The sequence below is a fragment of the Spinacia oleracea genome, chromosome 6 (genome assembly GCF_020520425.1).
Source record: "Spinacia oleracea cultivar Varoflay chromosome 6, BTI_SOV_V1, whole genome shotgun sequence".
NCBI lineage: Eukaryota > Viridiplantae > Streptophyta > Magnoliopsida > Caryophyllales > Amaranthaceae > Spinacia > Spinacia oleracea.
In genome coordinates, this window is record NC_079492.1 from 47,256,270 (window position 1) to 47,279,285 (window position 23,016).

The window sequence follows — 23,016 nt, forward strand, 5'->3', positions numbered from 1 at the left end:
AATGGAAAAATGAATTCCTTTCATTTATTGTGAATGATTAACCAATAATGTTTTACAAAGATTTAAACTCTAAAACTTTAAAACATTAAACAGAGACATCAAAGCCATTCTCCAATATGCTTGATTCCCATAGCTGCAGTGTGCGAGTTGTGCTTCGCTTGCGGCAGAGGTTTAGTTAATGGATCTGATATGTTGTCATCAGTTCCAATTTTGCTTATCTCGACTTCTTTTCTTTCAACGAACTCTCGTAGAAGGTGAAATCTACGAAGTACATGCTTGACTCTCTGGTGGTGTCTAGGCTCTTTTGCCTGTGCAATAGCTCCGTTATTATCACAATACAGGGCTATTGGTCCTTTAATGGAGGGGACTACACCTAGTTCTCCTATGAACTTCCTTAGCCATATAGCTTCCTTTGCTGCTTCATGTGCAGCAATGTACTCCGCTTCAGTTGTAGAATCCGCAATGGTGCTTTGCTTAGCACTTTTCCAGCTTACTGCTCCTCCGTTGAGGCAGAAGACAAACCCAGACTGTGATCTGAAATCATCTTTGTCGGTTTGGAAACTTGCGTCCGTATAGCCTTTAACAATTAATTCATCATCTCCACCATAGACCAGGAAGTCATCTTTGTGCCTTTTCAGGTACTTCAGAATGTTCTTGGCAGCAGTCCAATGCGCCTCTCCTGGGTCTGACTGGTATCTGCTCGTAGCACTGAGTGCGTACGCAACATCCGGGCGTGTACATATCATAGCATACATTATTGAACCAATCAATGATGCATATGGAATCCCATTCATTCGTCTACGCTCATCAAGTGTTTTTGGGCACTGAGTCTTGCTTAGAGTCATTCCATGAGACATGGGTAGGTAGCCTCGCTTGGAGTCCGCCATCTTGAACCTATCAAGCACCTTATTGATATAAGTGCTTTGACTAAGTCCAATCATCCTTTTAGATCTATCTCTGTAAATCTTGATGCCCAATATGTACTGTGCTTCTCCTAGATCCTTCATCGAAAAACATTTCCCAAGCCAAATCTTGACAGAGTTCAACATAGGAATGTCATTTCCGATAAGCAATATGTCGTCGACATATAATACTAGGAAAGCAATTTTGCTCCCACTGACCTTCTTGTATACACAAGATTCGTCCGCGTTCTTGATGAAACCAAAGTCACTGACTGCTTCATCAAAACGTATATTCCAGCTCCTGGATGCCTGCTTCAATCCGTAGATTGACTTCTTTAGCTTGCATACCTTTTTAGCATTCTTTGGATCCTCAAAACCTTCAGGCTGTGTCATAAACACAGTTTCTGTTAAAACGCCGTTTAAGAAAGCAGTTTTGACATCCATCTGCCATATTTCGTAATCGTAATATGCAGCGATTGCTAACATTATTCGAATAGACTTTAGCATTGCAACTGGTGAAAAGGTTTCATCGTAATCCACACCGTGGACTTGCCTGTAACCTTTTGCAACCAATCTAGCTTTGAAAACTTCAAGTTTCCCATCCTTGTCCTTTTTCAGTTTGAAAACCCATTTGCTTCCAATGGCTTGGTAGCCATCTGGCAAATCGACCAAATCCCATACTTGGTTTTCAGACATGGAGTCTAATTCAGATTGCATGGCTTCTTGCCATTGCTTGGAGCTAGGGCTCGTCATAGCTTGCTTGTAAGTCGCAGGTTCATCACTTTCAAGTAATAGAACGTCATAGCTCTCGTTCGTCAAAATACCCAAGTACCTTTCCGGTTGAGATCTATATCTTTGCGATCTACGCGGGGTAACATTTCTAGATTGACCATGATTCTCACCAGATTCTTCTAAAGATCTCTGAGTTTCATCTTGAATGTCATCTTGAGCATTCTCTAGAGTTTGTTGTTCGACTCGAATTTCTTCGAGGTCTACTTTTCTCCCACTTGTCATTTTGGAAATGTGATCTTTCTCCAAAAAGACACCATCTCGAGCAACAAACAGTTTGTTCTCAGATGTATTGTAGAAGTAATACCCCTTTGTTTCCTTTGGATAGCCCACAAGGATACATTTGTCAGATTTTGGATGAAGTTTGTCTGAAATTAATCGTTTGACGTATACTTCACATCCCCAAATCTTAAGAAAAGACACATTTGGAGGCTTTCCAAACCATAATTCGTATGGAGTCTTTTCGACAGCTTTAGACGGAGCTCTATTTATAGTGAGTGCAGCTGTATTTAGTGCATGTCCCCAAAATTCTAATGGAAGTTCGGCCTGACCCATCATTGACCTGACCATGTCTAGCAAGGTTCTGTTCCTCCGTTCTGACACACCGTTCCATTGTGGTGTTCCAGGAGGATTCAATTCTGATAGAATTCCACATTCTTTCAGATGGTCATCAAATTCATAGCTCAGATATTCACCGCCTCTATCAGACCGCAGTGCCTTGATCTTCTTGCCTAATTGATTCTCTACTTCACTCTGAAATTCCTTGAATTTGTCAAAGGATTCAGACTTATGCTTCATTAGGTAGACATAACCATACCTACTGAAGTCATCAGTGAAAGTGATAAAGTAGCTGAAACCACCTCTAGCATTTGTACTCATTGGTCCACATACATCTGTATGGATTAAACCCAATAGTTCATTTGCTCTTTCTCCAACTTTAGAGAAAGGTTGCTTTGTCATCTTGCCAAGTAAACATGATTCGCATTTACCATAATCCTCTAAGTCAAATGGTTCTAGAATTCCTTCCCTTTGAAGTCTTTCTAAGCGTTTCAAGTTTATATGGCCTAATCGACAATGCCACAGATAGGTGAGATCTGAATCATCCTTTTTGGCCTTTTTGGTATTTATGTTATATACTTGTTTGTCGTGATCTAATAAATAAAGTCCATTGACTAATCTAGCAGATCCATAAAACATCTCTTTAAAATAAAACGAACAACTATTGTCTTTTATTATAAAGGAAAATCCCTTAGCATCTAAGCAAGAAACTGAAATGATGTTTTTAGTAAGACTTGGAACATGGAAACATTCTTCCAGTTCCAAAACTAGCCCGGAGGGCAACGACAAATAGTAAGTTCCTACAGCTAATGCAGCAATCCGTGCTCCATTTCCCACTCGTAGGTCGACTTCACCCTTGCTTAACTTTCTACTTCTTCTTAGTCCCTGTGGATTGGAACATAAGTGTGAGCCACAACCTGTATCTAATACCCAAGAAGTTGAATTAGCAAGTATACAGTCTATAACGAAAATACCTGAAGATGGAACGACTGTTCCGTTCTTCTGATCTTCCTTTAGCTTTGGACATTCTCTTTTGTAATGGCCTATTCCATCACAATAAAGACAGCTTGATGTGGACTTGTCCTGCTTTGATTTAGCATTGCCCTTGGACTTTCCACCTTTCTTGAAATGGTCTCTTTCTAGCCTTGAGTAAATCTTTGGCTTCACAGTCCAGTACTATTTCAGCCTTTCTGACAAGGTGAATAAATTCTGCAACTATTTCTTCTCTTGGTTCACTTAGGTATAGTTGCTTGAAGCAACCAAACCCACTGTGTAGTGAATTGAGCAAGACAGAGACTGCCATCCTTTCGCTTATTGGTGTTCCTAGTAGACTTAGGCGATCAAAATATGAACACATAAGATCCACATGGAACCTCAGTGGGACGCCTACCCTCTGTTTAGTGCGAAGGAGCTGAACATGTGTTTCTTGGACCTCCATCCTATAACACCTGTTGGGAGAACTAACCTTTAGACCAGACATTGATTCAATCAACTCATGGACGTTCAGGTCCCTGTCCTCCGTACTTCCACGACAGATATCCCTCAGATTCTTGATGAGCGTAAAAGGTTCATAGGCTACAAACCTTCTAGCCCAATCATCAGGGATATTGTTCAGCATGAGACTCATAACCTTTTTGAGATCCGCATCCCAGGCGTAAAATCTCTCAGGGGTCATGTCTCTGGCATAGTAGCTTGGCATGGGATGTGACAGTACATACTCAAGTCCATTGAGTTTGACTATTTCAACTAGCTTAGCTTCCCATTCAAGAAAATTTGTCAGGTTCAGCTTGACCATAAGCTCAGAACCCATGATGATGTTTTGATTGTTGTTTGCCATATTAAAAACTACAATTGAAAAGAATAAACAAATAAATAACCATTCACAGTTTCTCTTAATAAACTTAAATTCTAGCATTCATGCATAATTCAATGTTTATTAAGCATTTTATTCAAGTTATGTGTTCCGGCAGGTGTGAATAAAATGATTCCAAGATCCTAAAATCATTGAAGAACTAAGCACAGTTTGTCGACTTAATCCTAGAACATCTTAGGTAAGCAAAAGCCTTTTGCTAATAGTCTAGAAACTATTCTTGGTTGATAGGTACGTCTAAGAACTTATTAGGTAAACCTATCGAATTTGCCACGACATAAAAGGACTCCTTACTTATATCGTTGAGTTTCACCAAAACTAACATGTACTCACAATTATTTGTGTACCTTGCCCCTTTAGGACCAATAAGTAACACCTCGCTGAGCGAAAACTATTACTAGATTGATGTAAAGGATATCCAAGCAAGTGTATATTTTGGCATGGCACCTTTTAACTCAATTTTTTTTTAAGTTTGGAACTTAAGGCTCTTACTATGTTGGTTAGATTTTAAGTGAACTAAAATCCTTAATCATGCAACATAATCAAGCTTTTGATCTCATGCATTTTAAGACATATTTAAAGCAATAAATAACTTAAAACATGCATAAGATATTTGTGATCTAGTATGGCCCGACTTCATCTTGAAGCTTTGACTTCAAAGTCCGTCTTGAAAATCTCCGTGGGAGGCACCGTTTTCTTCAAATAGGATAAGCTATAACTAATTACAACTATTTGATGGTTCGCAGACCATATTTGAATTGAAAAATAACTTTGGTACTTTAGACCAATTACATTCAAATTAATGGTACGCAGACCATATTTTCTATCCTATTTGGGCCATACTAGTCACTTCATAACCTGCAAAACAGTACATATACAATATATACCATTCACCCATTCATTATCATGAATGGCCCACATAGCTGGTTAGTAAAACACATTATGCATCACGTAAACATTTGCAGCAATTAATCAAGGGCACCAATAATCTACCAATTATTCAGTCCTTATTAATTCTAATCAAGTTGTTTTAACCTTAAGGATTTGTAGACCTAATCAAGAGTTTATGACTAAAAAGCGCTCCCACTTAAACCAATAAATTCATATGCTTTACCAATTTTAAACATAAAAATGTATTTCTAGTCCAACCGGAAACATACAAATTTAATTAAAATTTAAAGCTCATATCAATTTATAATTGAATCCAAAAATTTAATTTAATTTCAGTCGTATTTAAATTAATTCATGATTTTAATTTTAGTAAAATAATTAGAATAAATAACATTTATTATAATTATAATATTCAAAATTAAAATCCAAGAAAATAATTCAAATTATTAATTTTAAAATTAATTAAAATTACGTGAACTGAAATTTTCAAATTAAACATTCAAAACGATCTAATCGTAACGCAAACACCCTACGCGTTGCACGCCCATGGGCCGTACGCACACAGCCATTGCTGGCCATGTGCGCGCAGCCTATGCGCTCGTCGCATAGCTGCTGCTTCCCTATCGCAAGCCTCCGCACGCATTGGTGCTCGCTGCGCGCGCCAACGCTCATCGCACGCGAGCTATCGCTCGCAGTGCGCGCGCGCGACATCGCTCGCTGGGCGCGCGACATCGCTCGCTGGGCGCGCGACATCGCTCGCAGTGCGCGCGCGCGACATCGCTCGCTGGGCGCGCGACATCGCTCGCTGGGCGCGCGAGCCATCGCTCGCTGGGCGCGCGACATCGCTCGCTGGGCGCGCGACATCGCTCGCTGGGCGCGCGACATCGCTCGCTGGGCGCGCGACATCGCTCGCTGGGCGCGCGACATCGCTCGCTGTGCGCGCGAGTAATGCTGGGCGCAGCGCTCGTGGCACGCGAGCTTGCGCTCGCTGCGCGCGAGGCTGCGCGCTCTTGTGCGTGGCAGCGCGCGTTGTGGCGCAGCTCGCTTGCTGCCCACACGCGACTGCCTTGGCTCGCTCTTCGCCCATGCCCATTCGTTCATAGCTCGTGGCACACGACACAAGGCAGGGCTGCTGCCTTGTGCTCGTGCACTACGCCCTTGCTCATTGCATTCGTGCCGCACGGGCGACGAGCTCCCTTGCTCGTCGTCGCATGCCCGCATTATACAACACCCCTTAAGGGTAACACGAAGCGTCCATTGCTTCGTGCGTGCAAGTTTTATGAACGAATCGCATAAAAATTTAAAATTTATATTTAAAATTAATGACAAATTAATAAATAATATTAATTTCATAATTTTAGGGCGAAAAATCGAAAATTTATTATCCAATTGATTTCCGATTGTTATGGATTCAAGTCTAGGTCATAAAAATTTAAAATTTATCGTAAATTTACAATTTTTATGGTGGTTTTTAATCATAGGTTTCTAATTAAATTACAATTAATTATGAAAATCAAATTAATTCTAAATTATTCTAATTTTCAACAAATTAATCATAATTACAAATTAGATTGCATAATTAACAAGACTAGGCATTCAAACTTGTTAAACATATGCAGTAGGTCAATCAAAAATTCAAGATTTATCAACAAGAATCGCAAATATTTAATTTAACATCTTAAATTTACGAAATTTTGCATTCGAAAAACTAAAACCTTCGAAAAGTCATAGTTAGGCTTCGAATTTGAGAATTCTGGGTTCGGCAGAAAAATACTGTTTTTGTCAAAATTTTAGAATGCCTTTTACATGCGTAATTGACACAAAAATCACTCGATTTGGATGAGTAACGAAGAAACTGCCGAAAAACTGCGTACGTATAATTAAATAAACGCAATTTGCAATTAATTAACAATTACGAAAATTAATCACCCCTTTTAATTCTTGCAAATTTGTAATATTTAACCATGTTCATGCAATTTAGATTATGAAAATAATAAGGGGCTCGTGATACCACTGTTAGGTTATGATTCATATGACAGTTCATAAATCATGCGGAAAAACCATAAAGCCAGGAAACATATTATTTACACATAATCATTTAGCATAGTTTAGATGCATACTCTTTGTTGCGTGCCTTCCCTAGCTGCGCCCGAGCCGAACAAGAACAAGTCTTTAGGACTCCAAGTGTCGTCCCTCCGTAGATAGTCCACAGCACGTCCAGATCCGCCTTAAGATTGACCAACTAGAATCGCCCTTAAGGTTCTAATATTTTCGGTTAGGTAGGCAAGAATATTGGCTGATTTTTCTGCTTAAAAATCTTAGTTTTGAATACTTAAAACTTGTATAAATAATGACCCCTAGGCCTTTATTTATAGAGTTATGGAAAAGGAATCGTAATCCTAGTAGGATACGAATTAATTGAAATTAGAATCCTACATGAATTCTATTTAATTAATTTATCCAATTAGGAATAGGAATTTAATCATACACTAACTCTTGTAGATTTAGGAATCACGCATGAGCACAAACTCACACACACACGGCAGCCACAAGGGCTGCCCATGCGCGTGCGAGCAGCAGCCCACGCAGCGCGGCCCACGCATCCGTGGCCTTGGCGCGCGCTGGGCTTGTGGCGCGCGTGCTTGCTGGGCGATGGCCCGGCTTCGTGCTGGGCCTTCGTCCGGCAGGCCTCGTCCGATGCTAATTCGTACGATACGCTTCCGATTAAATTTCCAGTTCCGGAATTTATTTCCGATACGAAAAATATTTAATATTTCCGATTCCGGAATTAATTTCCGTTTCGAACAAATATACAATATTTCCGTTTCCGGAATTATTTTCCGATTCCGGTAATATTTCCGATTCTGACAATATTTCCGTTTCCGGCAATATTTCCGATTCTGGTAATATTTCCATTTCCAATAATATTTTCCGATACGTACCATGTTTCCGTTTCCGGCAACATCTATGACTTGGATAATATTCATATTTCCGATACGATCCATATTTCCGTTTCCGGCAATATCATCGTTTCCGGAGTATTCATTTCTTGCCTGTGACGATCTTAGCTCCCACTGAAACCAAGATCCGTCGGTTCCGAATATTCATAGATGGAGTATTTAATGCCATTAAATACTTGATCCGTTTACGTACTATTTGTGTGACCCTACGGGTTCAGTCAAGAGTAAGCTGTGGATTAATATCATTAATTCCACTTGAACTGAAGCGGCCTCTAGCTAGGCATTCAGCTCACTTGATCTCACTGAATTATTAACTTGTTAATTAATACTGAACCGCATTTATTAGACTTAACATAGAATGCATACTTGGACCAAGGGCATTATTTCCTTCACGTTGTTCGTCTAGTCTTCCCCCTACCCGTTCTTCGCTTATCCATAGGGGTTTTTATGCATCCTTCATCTTCTTCAGCAGGTTGTGCGTTTCGTACAAGTTCTCGTTCATTGTTCTCCCTTGGCCGTAATCTACGACGCCCAAATACACTACGTGCTGCGGGATCCCACCACGGTTTTGATTCATCCCCACGCTCCCCGGTCTTCCGTATTCCAACTAAATCCTCCAGAGTCAGCCGAATTTTATCCGTGGCCTCGTTGTACAATGCAAGAGTAACGTCGTTGTGCATAGCTAGAGTACTCAAATAGTTGTGTCTTTGAGCTAGCTCTTTTGCCTTCGTCGCCACTGCGGATTCTTCTGGATCATAGTAGGACACCTTTATGTTCTCATACGACCTCGCGTCTTTCTTCCAGCGATTTAGGATGTACTTTTCTGGGATAAATTCAACATCTTCAATGGACATGGCCCGGATTATGTGTCTGCATAATATACCTCTAAACTCAAACAATTTGCACGAGCACGAAAATTCACCCTTAGACTTATCACATGTCATGTCGAAGGTCTTGAATTTTTTTCGCCAAATTACAGTGGGGAACCTTTCAACAACTACGTAGAATACTGCTGACCCCAGTGCATAGTCCTTCTTCGTAACATTTGTGTGAAGCAAACCTTCACACTCTTTCTTCACCTCCGCAAACATTGCGTTTGTGTACGACTTCTAGAAAACGTACTCCGCTAGTATTGTCTTGTTAAACTTCAGAGGTTTTTCCCTTGTTTTTAAATTATTATTTGCTTCCTCCGTGGCTTTAATCTTCAAAGCTTGCTCGTATCGTTTCACAAATGTAAGCAACCCACATTGTAAATTAACTTGAGTTTTAAAAAACCTATTCATACCTTCACTCCTCTGCGTGGAAGACATCCCAGCTCAAGAAGTGCCTCTACAATACACGGGAGCCCATTGACTCCTTGTTTCATATTGGTCCTTCATCCAACCCGCTTCCCTTAGACCATATTTGTCCATTATTATACACCAAGCTTCATCAAATTCTTCCGGATCCACCATATCACGGACAGTTGTACGTATTAAACGGTCAATATCTTTCCAATTGGCATTGGTTCCCAGGTTCTTCGACGCATTCTGGAGCAGATGCCATAAACAAAATCTGTGCGGGACACCCGGGAACACAACCTCCACTGCTCTACCAATCGCCCTACACTGATCTGTACAAATTCCTTTTGGTTTCGTACCCATGCACTTCAGAAATTGCTCAAACACCCATACAAAAGTTTCTGTGTCTTCGTGCGTGATTAATGCAGCCCCAAATATTATAGATGATCCGTGGTGGTTGATACCGATAAAGGGTGCAAAGGGCATACGGAACCTGCATGGGGAAACAACATATTAGCACCCGATATTTCATTCATTCACATTACTTGGTTAGCAGAAGTTAATTTAGAATAACACCTGTTCACAGAGAAGGTTGTGTCGAATGTTATTACATCTCCAAAGTATTTATAGGAATCTCTGCTCCGGGCATCAGACCAGAAAGCATTCAACAAAGTCCCATCTTCACCAACTTTAAGACAACTATAAAATTCATTATTCAGTTCATGTTGCTTCTTGAAGTAATCTTCTAGTGCCTTTGCATCTCCCAAACACCTTGACATACGTCGATCTAAATTAATTGCATTCCTCAGATCTCGATTGTTGAAAGTCATATTATCAAACCCACCACGCTCAAGAACCTGTGCACTGAAGTTCCTATTTATGCTAATTCCCGCGTTATCATTGATGATCGCTCTCTCAAACGTTCCTTGATCAATACTTCTATAGTTAACCATTAAATTACTACACGAAGGATTGAGTTCATGGTTATGCGCCAGCTCACACCTCGTTATCTCATATTTTCCTCCCCTCAAAACCCCATAAACAAACATTTGGCAACCAGTGACATTACAACCTTCCGTTTTTGCCTGACCCCCCCTCTTACATTTGAACCTCATACGTTTCGTCATATCTGGCTTCGCCTCTTTTTCTCCTACACCTCTTCTACAAACCCCCTTAGCCTTAAACTCTTTCAGCAAGTCACTACTTTTTATAAATAGCTCGAAACCTTCTCCGTAAGCATATTCATGACAAAATCTACTAAAGTCGGCTCCTGATAGAAAGCACATCCCTACCCTATGTTTAAGTAATTCTTCTGTTTCACCACTTTCATTCAGGTCTATGGGTACCCTAGGATGCTCTTCTATGTTATCCATCACGCTGCCATTACACAAACATAATTTCAAATTCACGCTTCCATTACACAAACATAATTCAACGGCATACTAAATTTTTCAATTTATGCATTAATATTCAATTTATCATTGCATGCATGCAGGTACGTCATACTAAATGTTTTTTCGAGTATTTAATTGATCATACTAAATTTGAGCACCTTATCCCCTCTACTCTACTATCAATGGCTTCGACAACTCCGCCACCCAAATTTCACACATAGATTTGATGCAACATTAACTTAATAATTAATACCCACCCTTGTTTGTTATTACAAATATCACCAATTAACTCATACTTTCATTTGATAATGATTAAATATAACCTACAAGTATCAGGTCAATTGCCGAATTTAACAAAATAATTATTGCAATATTGAATAGAATTTACCAGCTCTCAGTTGTGTTCGCTGGAACTTTTGTTGACTACGGAATTTGATTATTAAACCCTCTCATTTGTGGTCGCCGGTACTCTTGCTGTGATCGGAATTTGATTCTTAAACCCTATTGTGGCCGGAACTTTTGGTACCGCCGGAATTATATACCAACCACCTCTCGGCTGAGGTAGTCGGAAGTTTTGATGTTGACGGAATTTGTATAACTCTGGTGAAGTTCACTTCAAATTGACTCCCGTCAATGAAGCTTTCGATTTTAATTTCTAGGCTAATAATTAGTGCTAAGTTCTAATTAATTAATTAGTGCTAATTTCTAGGGGAACTAATTATGGGGAGATAATTGTGTCTGAAACTATTAATTACCAATTTTTTTTTTTAAAAGACCAAAGTTGGCGGGAAAGGGAAGCCTTGTGAAAGTGGCGCAATTCCACAAAACAATTTCTCCCCAAATTGCCCCACCTTTGCCGCTCAGCACCAAAACCAATCAGATGCAAGGGTATGGAACTATTCCATACCCATTGTGTAGATGTAGCCTTTTCTCTTTTATTCTCTTTCAAAAGGTATATAAGTTCGTAAATCGTACATGCAATTATCAATCAAACTACTAGCTAGAGGCGGAACATAGGGGCGCGGCGAGGATAAAATTTTGCCCTCCAATCGATTATCAACACATATTGAACCTGTAAGGCTGTACCTATATATACTCCAATTCATATAAAGTACGTGTTGGATAAAATGAAAAGTATCGGTAAAAATACACTTACTATTTTTGGGGAAAGTTTTGTCTCTCATTAAAAGGGAAATGAAGTTGTTCCCTGTTTAAATAGTAGTAAGGTTTATATACTTTGAAGTACTTCCCTTGGTGGTTCGGGCTAGAAAGAGGCATCTCCACACGTGCTACGTCGTCGTCCGGCCGTTTTCTTGACACTTGCGCGGTATGTTGGTAACTGTCACGTGATTTTCGTATTCTGTTAATTTTCTCTCCAGTTACGATTGTTTTATAGTTTTAAAAGGGAAGCTTATGGATTATTAAATACACACGGAATCATTCTTCTTCTTTTTCTCTTTTCTATTTTTCTATAACCACTATTCCGAGCATATTATGAGTTCGTAATTCGTCTTATTTGAGTGCACATTAAGACCGACCACTGTGTTAAATTTTGGGGGGAAACGCCTTTTTCCGATTGCACCATAGTCGGGGCGAATTTTGCTTCTAAGACAATGTTGTTCAACACGTTACCGGTTCACATACAAATCAAATATTCGTCCCACGTTTACATAACCATTTTCGTTCTTTGCAATAATATTTCCTACAATTTAGAAGCAAAGTTCTCATCTACGAAATCAGATTATGGATGCGTCTCTTTTCAAAACCCTTCCTGATCACTCCAAATTGGAACTCCTCAACGGTACCAATTATAAGCGATGGTCGGGCTCAGAAATTGCTGATATTTTTTGAGCCATTGGAGGTTGCTTACGTCCTTGTTCAAGATTGTGCTCACTGTCCTACTACCGAGACATCAGATGTTGCCGATGCTACACCTAACCTCGACGAACCAAGTATAAAAAACACAAAAAATTCGTTAAAGGGCATCTTCTCAGTCACATGGGTAATTCTCTCTTTGATCTCTTTATCAATAACAAATCTGCTAAATCTATTTCGGAAACCTTGGAAAAGAAATATGGAACAGGTGATGTTGGTATAAAGAAATATGCTACGGGAAAGTGGTTACGATTCAAGATCGTTGATGGCAAGCCAATCATGGATCAAGTCCATTAGTATGAAAATCTAGTTGTTGATATCTTGGTAGAAGGTATGAAGATGTGAGAGGTGCTACAAGCTAATGTTTCGATCGAGAAACTTCCCGATTATTGGTCCAACTACCACAACCATCTCAAACACAAGAAGAGAGATATGTCCCTTGAAGAGTTGGTCAGTCATATGAAGATCGAAGAATCCAACAAATTGAAGGATAAGGATTTTTTTCCCTATGAACTTTATGTTAAAGCTAACATTGTAGAATCCTCTTTCCCAAAATCTAACAGGTCTAATAAACAAAACAAGGATGATGGAAATTTCAAGAAAAATCAGAATACAAAGCAACTTGGTGTTCAAAACAAGAAGGCTGAAAACTTGAAGAAAAATGAGAAGTTCGAGAAAAGTTCTGGTGGCTACTACGTATATTCATGAAAAGTCAAGCCACAAGGCTAATGCTACAACCATAAAGATGTTGCAAACAATGTCTATAAACCGGATTAAAACAAGAACCAAGCTCACATTGCTGAAGAACAAAATGACATTATTGCTGGTGTAGTTTCTAAAATTAATTTAGTTGATAATAAAACTGAATGGATTATCGATACAAGTGCAACTAAGCACTTTTTCTCGGATAAGGAGTTGTTTGCAAAATTTGAAGAAGCTACTGGAGGACCAAACAGCCCCGAGGTACGTGCTTGGTAAAGGAAAATTTCTCCTTAAACTAAATTTTGGAAAATCTTTATCCTTGCAGAATGTATTTTATGTTCCTTTCCTTCGCAGGAATTTAAAGGTGCTCTCCTTAACAAAGATGGTGTGAAACTTATTTTTGAGGGTATAAATTTGTTTTATTATGTAATGGATAATTTGGCGAGAAGGGATATTTTAGACATGATGTTGCTAAATTTATTAATATGACTTCTACTTTTGCCTACTTGCTTGAATATGTTGATCTTTGGCATGGTAGATTTAGATATGTTAATTATGGTTCTATGAAACGTTGGAAAACAATGTCTTTAATTCCTAACATAACGAGAAATGGTCAAAATAAATGTGAAGTTTGTGTTAAGGCTAAGCATTCTAGGAATCACTTCGTTGCCACTTCTGGACAAATTGATTTACTTGAATTGATTCACTCGGACTTAGCTAACTTTATGAATACCGAAAGTATAGGCGGAAAACGATATTACATTATATTTAAAGATTACCATTCTACAATTACCAAAGTGTATCTCTTGAGAAACAAAGACGAGGTAGAATAAAAGTTCTTAATTTATAAGGCAGAAGTAGAAAACCAGTTGGGCCGTAATATATATTAAAGACTTAGTTAGGGATGGCAATGGGTAGGATCTGGACCGGATCCTATTGGATCCAAATCCAGATTTGTTTTCCACACATGGATCCAGGTCCAAATCCGGATCCGCCAGTCCAAAGTTTTGGGATCCAGATTCGCCGGATCCAACGGATCTGCGGGTAGGATTTGGATCCATATATTTTTTTTTTGCTTCAAAAAATATTATTGTTATGCTACTTTACAAAAAAAAGATAAAATTATGCATTCACCCTATGATGCAAAATTTATTTTAACGGTATAAAGAAAATAAATATCAAAATTATGAAAAAAAATTCAAGTTCATACTATTTTATACATATTTTTTTATTAAAAATAAAATTTTATTTTAAAATGGATCCATGGGCACGATCTGGATCGGATCTAGATCTCAAAAACGGGATCCAGATCCAGATCCTATCCGCCATAAACGGATCCGGATCCAGATCTACAGGGTCCAAATTTTAAAGATCCATATCTGCAAAACGGACCTGGATCCACCGGATCTGCGGTGAGTGTGATACGACCTTTTTAAAAGAACTTTGTGATAAAAAAAGGGAATTATTCATGAACTATGTGCTCTCTATACTACCCAACGAAATGGCATTGATAAAAGGAAAAAATAGAGCCCTTAAAGAACTGATGAATGCAATGTTGATTAGTTATGAGTTACCTGATAATTTTTGGGGGGAGGCCATACTTTCTGATAATTATGTGTTGAACAAAATACCCCGTAAGAAGTTATACAAAACCCCTTATGAGTTGTGGAAAGGGCATGTACCCAATCAGAAATATTTGAAAGTATGGGGTTGTTTAGCTAAAGTTGGTTTACCTTCTTTTTCACGGGATAATTAATATTGGACCAAAGACCTTTGATGATGTGTTGTTGGTTATGCTGAAAATAGTGCAACTTATAGGTTTATATGCTTAGAGATAGATCAGTGTGTGAATCTAGAGATGCTAAATTTTTTGAGAACTTTTTTCCTTTAAAGAAAAATGTTGTTACACATAATGATTCTCATGATGCTTCACATGATGTGTCTACTTTTTTCTTCTTCATCTTCTATGCCTTTACCTTCTCGATCTTGTTGTTCAATAGTTGATGTCATGGAACCTAGGAAAAGTAAGAGGCATGGAACTGAAGCTAGTCATGGTCCTGATTTCTTGATTGTGTTTCTATCTGAACTCAATGATGTGGATGAAATATATGAGTTAGTTATATTTCTTCACTTGTTTGATGATGAACCTAAAACCTTTGATAAGGCAATGAATTCAATTAATGCTAGTTTTTGGAAAGAAGTTGTTAACTATGAAATAGAGTCCATTATGTATTTATGTCTAATCGTACATGGGAGCTGGTTGAATTACCTAAAGGTAGCAAGGCCATTGGTTGCAAATGGAATTTTAAAAGAAAATGGAAAACAGATGGTGCATTTCACAGGTACAAAGCAAGACTTGTAATTAAATGTTTCACTCAAAAATTTGGTGTTGGTTCTTTTATACTTACTCACCTGTAACTAAGATCGCCACTGTTCGTGCTTTACTTGATTTAGCTTCAAGTTATAAGTTGATTGTACATCAAATGGATGTAAAATTATTTTTCTGAATGACAACTTAGAGTAGGAAATCTATATGGTTCAACCTCCTGGTTTTTTTGTTCCTTGACAAGAAAATAAAGTGTGTAAGTTAAAGAAATTTCTGTATTAATTGAAACAAGCTCCAAAACAGTGGTACGAAAAGTCTCATAAAACTATTTTTAGTTTTGGATTTATAGTGAACCGTGTTAATGCTTGTGTTTATTAAAAAATGTTATGATCTGATTGTGTTATTGTCTGCTTATATGTAGATCAGTAGATGATATGTTGATTTTTGGTACACATATTGATGCTATTAATGAAATTTGACTGTTTATATCCTTTTAGCTTCAAATGAAAGACTTAGCTGAAATTGATGTGATTTTGGGTGTTAAATTCACCAAACTTGTAATGGTTTCTCTTTGTGTCAAGCTCACTATGTAAAGAAAGTGTTCAAGAAATTCAACTGTTTTGATGTTGTGCCAGTTAAAACTTCTTATGATCCTAGCATACACTTGAAAAATAACTAAGGTAATAATGTGTCTAAATTTGAATATTGCTAAAATAATTTTGGAGATTAATGTTAATTATGAAATACACTCGGTCTGACTTAGCCTACGTTGTTAGTATGCTTAGTCGATATACCCATAACCATAGTAGAGATCATTAGAACGCTCTTAGGCGTTTGTTGATGTACCTTAGAGGTACTATAGACTAGGGTTTGCAACTTTTCATTATGTTTGATTTCCTGTTGTATTAGAAGGTTATTGTGATGCAAATAAGGTACCTGGCAATGATGAGGTAAGTTCCACTAATGGATAGAGCAACGATCTCTTGAAAGTCTTCTAAATAAACTTGTATTGCTCAGTTAACTATGGGGTCTAATTTTGTTGCGTTGGATTTTCCCGGACAAGAGGCGGTGTGGTTGAGATACTTATTGGATGATATTCCATTGTACACATGTATCTTTACATTATGATTCATATGCTGCTATTTGTATTGCCAAAAATGGTGCTTATAATGGAAAAAAGGAGGCATATTCATGTGAGAAATGAAACTATAAGAACTTTGATAGAGAGTGTTGTAATCACTATGGAGTATGTGAGATCTTAGAGGAATATATCAGATCCTTTAACAAGGGACTAAATAGAAGATTATTCCTTGATACGTCGAGATTAATGAGGGTTAAGCCCGCTAGTTGAGGAATTTTCATGGTGGACACCCGACCTTGCTCACGCAAGGTTTCTTGTGTCCTAACGAAGCCATGGAAAGACTCATTCTTGTACACTTCTCATTCCTATGACATGTACATTTTTCGAGGTTAAGATTTTTAGCTTTTAATTAATTCTATCCCAGGTTTTGGGTGGTCCTATTGAGAAGGACTTGATGAATTCAATGCATATATGTTGAGAGGTTGAGCAAGAGATCTTAATGATTTCATATCCCAGGATATGGGTGGTCTATGTGTCAGATTTGATGAAATCACCTAGTTGAGTGTGAAGGTTTAGCCACCTTCTATGGAAGACTTGGACAAGTTTTCTAGAACACTCATGAGCTTCCCAAGTATAATGGTTTTTGTTGGTTGACTATTGAGGAACTCATAAGTCATAATGGTTCAGATAAGATATGTGTTATTGGGATTTATTTCTCAGTTGGGAGAGTTCCAGATTCTTTCACTTTCTCAATAAATAAATTTCCTAATGTTCATTATGTGTTAGTTCAATCACAAGATACCAACATTTAAGTGTCAACACTTCTAAAAATTCCCAAACTCTTTTTCTCATTATTTTTAATTTGTCTTTACATTTATGGGGGATTGTTGGATATAATACAAAGTGTGCGTAAAAATTCCCTTACTATTTTTGGGGGAAAGTTTTATCCCACATTGAAAGGGAAATGAAGTTGTTCCTTGTTGAAATAGTACAGTAAGGTTTATATACTTTGAAGTACTTCCCTTGGTGGTTTGGGCTAGAGGGAGGCACCCCAGGCGCGCAGGCGCGCGCTGCCGCCGCCGTCTAACCGTTTCTGGTCGTGTTCGTACGTGGTGTGGCGGGGCCTCCTTTTTGGGCCAAGATGTAAACTGGCGGTTCAACTCTTACGTGAACGTTTAGTTACGAAACTCATTCCACAACCTTAATTGTGTTTGTAACAGTCACTTGATTTCTGTCTTCTGTTAATTGTCTCCCTTGATTTTCTCTCCAGTTACGATTTTTTAGGGTTTTAAAAGGGAACCGTCTAGGTTGTTAAAAACACAGAATCATTCTTCTTTCTCTCTTTCTATTTTTCCATAACCATTATTCTGAGTATATTATGAGTTCCTAGTTCATCTTATTTGAGTGCACATTAAGACAGATTGTTGTGTTAAATTTAGAGGGGCAATGCCATTTTTAATAGTCGGGGCAAATTTTTCTTCTGAGACAGTGTTCTTTAACACGTCATAATTTTACATACAAATCAAATATTCGGTCCATATTTACATAACCATTTTTTGGATTTTGCAGTAATATTTCCTACAGTACATAGTCAAGTAAGTTAGTCCGTATATCACATCAGGGGCATACCTATATAGGTTCGGAGGGATCCAAATGGACCCCCGTTATTTTTGTAAAAAAACTGTAAAATTGATATTGGGGTAATTAATTATACTAGAAATAGTTAACTTATGTGTAATTAACTTACATTAATAATAACGAAATATACTTGTAACATAACGGTTGCTTGAATACTATAGTACATGTGATGTTTGGGTTCGAATCCACTTAAAAGGACATTAAATATGATTCTTCTTTTTCCTTCTTTATGTCTTTTACTTGTCATTCGTTGATCATCTAAATTATTCATGTTTTTTTTCCTTTTCCCTTTGCAAATCGTTTTTCCTTAATCGCTTTTTTTTTCCCTATAATGGTTCATGATTTTGCTTTTACAAAAACACCAAAAAAAACAGTTATGTTATTTTTTCTTCAAAAAATATTTTGTAATTTTCATACGTTATATACTTCTAGTAATGTATTTTTATACTCCAATTTTATAGACGTATAATTGCATGTTTCTTAGACTTAATTAGAAGCTTTATTAATTCCTCCGTATATAATAATAATGCCCCATAAGCGTTAAGAATGTTTTTTTCTTATTAGTTTCTTTGCGTGCTATTTGTTCAATGACAAATATTGTAATAAAGTAAATCTCCTTCAAAATATTAAATTGAAATCGAGCCAAGTTATTGTTGCAATTTGAACTAGGTGTTGAGTTTTATTGTTATGAAAATCCAAAATTAAAATTCCTAAATCCTCCACATAATTTATTATGGCATTTTTTAATTTTTCGACTATTTATCTCTCAAATTAGCCCCCTTGAAAGGTGCAAATGTGAGAAATTAGAAAGCAAATCTAATCTTTTATATATATATATATATATATATATATATATATAAAGGAGGCACATTTGCTGAAATATTAGAGTGCCACCTAGGATTACTATTGGTTTCGACCAATGAAAAATAAGATTTCTAATTTATTTTTGAATTAAAAAATCAAGTGCCACATAGATAATTAATTAGGTGCCACGTAGATATTTTAATTAATTAATAATGTATACAACTTCATCCAAAATCAAACACTCTGATAATAAAAAAAAAATCTAAAATAAAATTCATCCAAAATCAAACACTAATCTAAAATAAAATTCAATATAAAATCAAACACTAATCCAATATTAGAGCGCCACGTAGGAAAACCAATGCTTTCGGCCAATGAAAAATAATATTTTGAATTTATTTTTGAATTAAAAAAGTCGAATGCCACATAGATAAATAATTAGGCGCCACATAGATATTTTTTATTAATTAATTGTTAATATTACGCATATACAATTTCATCCAAAATCATACACTCTAATAATTAAAAATTAAATTTAAAATTAAATTCAATCCAAAATAAAAAAATAATTTAATCTAATATATAAATATAGTAGTTGGTATATATAAAAGTTTTATTTTAACCTAACAATTTGTTAGAATCCGTGCATCGCACGGGCTAAAATCTAGTCATAAATATTTTAGACTCCCATTTATAAATTTTTGGATCCGCCCCTGCAACAGTGCAACTCACGTTACCTTATTACATAGTATTACGTATTTGTAAGCTGGCGAATTATCTAATAATAGATCGAGATGATATAGTTAAGCAAGATAATAATAGAAAATCCTAGATATGATTGGAGCTTAAGATCGAGAGTGGTAGCTTTGTGCCATCATAGTCATCAGGAAGTGACACTTGATAACAATATGTAAGCTAAATTATAATTAGGCACCAATCTAAGTACTTAATTTGCTAGTAAATTAATAAATCGGTAAACAATAATCCATGTTATTCCAAGTTGAGTCAATAATAAGTCGGTAATGGTGGTCCAATATTGTGGCCCTACACAATTCTAAATACCACGTGCATGCAGCATGCCGGAATCAAGATCCTTAAACATTAATTAATTTTACGGTCACAAATAACTATCACTTAGGAATAATTAATACTCATTTCGAAATTGGTTTGTAGCTTAAGGGGTATGTATGAGTATAGAAAAATATTACAACTAGAACTGCGCACGCCGTATATGCACCGTGCCCAAACAAGTCATGTCTAGAAAGAAAGTCGTACCTTATTAGGTTCGAGGTCTCTCTTTTAAAAATGAAGCTCATGCATGCACTATCCGTCCCACATGTTAAGGCGCGCAAGTTGGGTTGGATCGTGTTGGACTAGCGGACCCCCCTACTAATTTTAATTTTTTTTTAATTTATTGCTTAAAAAATAGGTGTACTGATGTAAATATCAGCCCGTCGTATTCGTGCTAACTTTTTAAAAAGATGTTCATACATGCCCCGTGACCCAGCATCGTGCCTCTCCTACCGTATCTAGCGCACAATATTGTAGACTTGTAGTCAGACATATATGGGTCGGGCTAGTAACACAATATTGTGGGTTGATTACTCGACTTGAAAAGCAAAGCTAATTAGGTTATGCTCTCCTTAGTTTATTTAAATAAGTCATAAAAAATAAGTTAATTAAGTTTATAGTTAAGGCACTTTTTATTAACTTTATTTTCATTTTATTTTTCAGGAAAATAAATTTAGTTAAGTTCATACTTGGTACGAAGTATAAGATAAAATTAGAAAAAATAAGAATAAACAAAATTAAGGAAGTTAATTAAGAAAAACTAAACCTTTTTTTTTACAGGAAAAAAACTAAACTAAAATAACAGGGTTTAAATTATTTATCTTTAAATAAGTAAAAATAGGTAAACAATTGTGATGTTTGGTTGACATGAAATACAATGAGAATTATGACTTCCTAGGAAGTGAAAGATTGTAGGTTGTTTGTTTGACAAAAACATGGGAAGTCACACTTCCTACAAAATGGAGCTACATATATCCCCTGGGTATGGAATAGTGTCATACCCTGGGCTATGGTTGGTTTAGATTTATAAATTCCATGTGGGGTTGCTATTTTAGATTTAAATTTAAATCTCATGTGGGGTTGCTTATGTGAAAACAACCAATGGGAGCCCAGGGTATGACACTATTCCATACCCAGAGGGTATATGTATCAGCTTCAGAAAGTTGCTTACTTTAGGTTCCCCTAAGTAAGTGGAAAGGCTACATGCCTACATGTACACCTAGTGTACAAGATTCTCTTGTACACCACCATTAATTTGTTAACAAATGAAAATGAAAACAATGAATATGTCATTTCAACCTGAAAAGCATGGTGTACAAGATGTCTTATACACTAGGTGTACATGTAGTAGAATACTCCCATGGAAGTTTATTTCCCATATTTAACTAAACAATATCATCTAATTCCTAGAAAATGCTAATACATGGGAAAAACTTCTTTCTAAGAAATTCTAGTTTCATGGTCAACCAAACTACCCCTTTAACCTTAGATTATCATCAACGCGGGTTGCTTACTTATGTACTCCGTAGTCCAGAACCCGTAGTTACAAGAGGGACCAATAATGGAAGCACGCGTACGTATAATTATTTTAATTAAAATGATTAAGTAGTAGTATTTGTTAATTAATACAAATGAGTCCTGTTTGATGGCAATCTGGCAAAGGTTTTTAAGTGGACAGATTAGACCACTTATAATTGTTGGATTAGCAATTATTAGAAGAATATTAAGTCATAATTTAATATTATTGTTTTATAATTTTATACTCGTATATTATAGTTTATATTATTAATATATAATTTTATAATATGACGTGGAAAATTAATTGGCTAAGGTCGTCATTGTCTTGGCTGTCCGACAAAAAATATGCTCTTCATTGGTGTTTAGAAAGAGTAGCTTTACCTAACAAACAAACCGACCAAGATTTCCTTAATCGTGATTTGTGGGCTACACTATCTATTTTAAACGAGATTTTCGATTTAATTCTGTTAATTAATCAAATCTAATTTCTACTTGTCCTTTAACAGATGGAATACTGAGGAAATAAATGGCGGTAATAAAAATGTATTTAACACAATTTTATGAATAAAGGTAACAAAATGATTAGGTCAATAGTGTTTATTTTTCATTACCTTCAACTCTCCAAGTCATCAAGTGGTAGGATATCTTCTTCTTCTCTACAATAAAAAGGCCCAACAACAATTTCTTTGGCATAATATTTTGGGACCATTTTCCCCTTTTTTATATAATTATTTTTATTAATTTATTTTAAAGATTTTAGTTTTCAACGTCAACCGTCATTTATGTTACGTACACCCTCCATGTTTTTAGGATTCATAATTATTATTTCCGACCGTATTTTTTTAGGAATCACATCTTGACAAGTACTACGTATGAAGTATGCTAAATGCTCCACTAGATCTTTACCCCTAACTTGTTTTTCCATCTCATTAAACCCTATTCCTTCTTGGTCTAGGATTAATTATTCAGTGTAACCGGTTGTACCATTGTACCATGCATACACTCGAAATCTGTTCCTAATTAGCAAATTAACATAAGTTCCCCTCCTTTAAAAATCCAAAAAATGATATTCCACACCAGATTTGATCTTCAAATTAAGGACAAAATACTGACTACTCTGGAAAAATGGAATGTAGCAGGTTGTAGTCATAATAGAATAAATAGGGACCCAAAGTGCCGACTATTTAAGCCCCATGGACTCAGATTTTCGTATTATTATTAAATGTGCTTTACATCTCTTCTTCATTGGCATTCTTAATATTAATCCACCAACCCACCATTTTCATTTTTCATACTAAACTTATGTCTCAACTCTCAACTCTCAACTAACATATTCCATATATACAAGTGAATAGAA

At 36.6% G+C, this 23,016-nt stretch overlaps 1 protein-coding gene across 1 annotated transcript; it reads right to left on the minus strand.

The window, feature by feature from the left end:
* Positions 1-9,286: 9,286 nt before the first annotated feature.
* Positions 9,287-10,623, minus strand: LOC130463122 (protein FAR1-RELATED SEQUENCE 5-like). Its single transcript, XM_056832165.1, has 2 exons — positions 9,827-10,623; positions 9,287-9,743 (listed from the first exon to the last, which is right to left on the minus strand). Exons 1-2 carry the CDS (start codon positions 10,621-10,623, stop codon positions 9,287-9,289), a joined length of 1,254 nt encoding a protein of 417 aa, XP_056688143.1.
* Positions 10,624-23,016: the final 12,393 nt, after the last annotated feature.

What these genes read in the sequence shown, in the direction of transcription:
- LOC130463122 (XM_056832165.1), bottom strand. Translation starts at nt 10,623, where the DNA reads ATGGATAACATAGAAGAGCATCCTAGGGTACCCATAGACCTGAATGAA. An exon ending in ACAACCTTCTCTGTGAACAG is followed by an intron (nt 9,744 to 9,826) that starts GTGTTATTCTAA and finishes TTCCCCATGCAG; the next exon opens with GTTCCGTATGCCCTTTGCAC.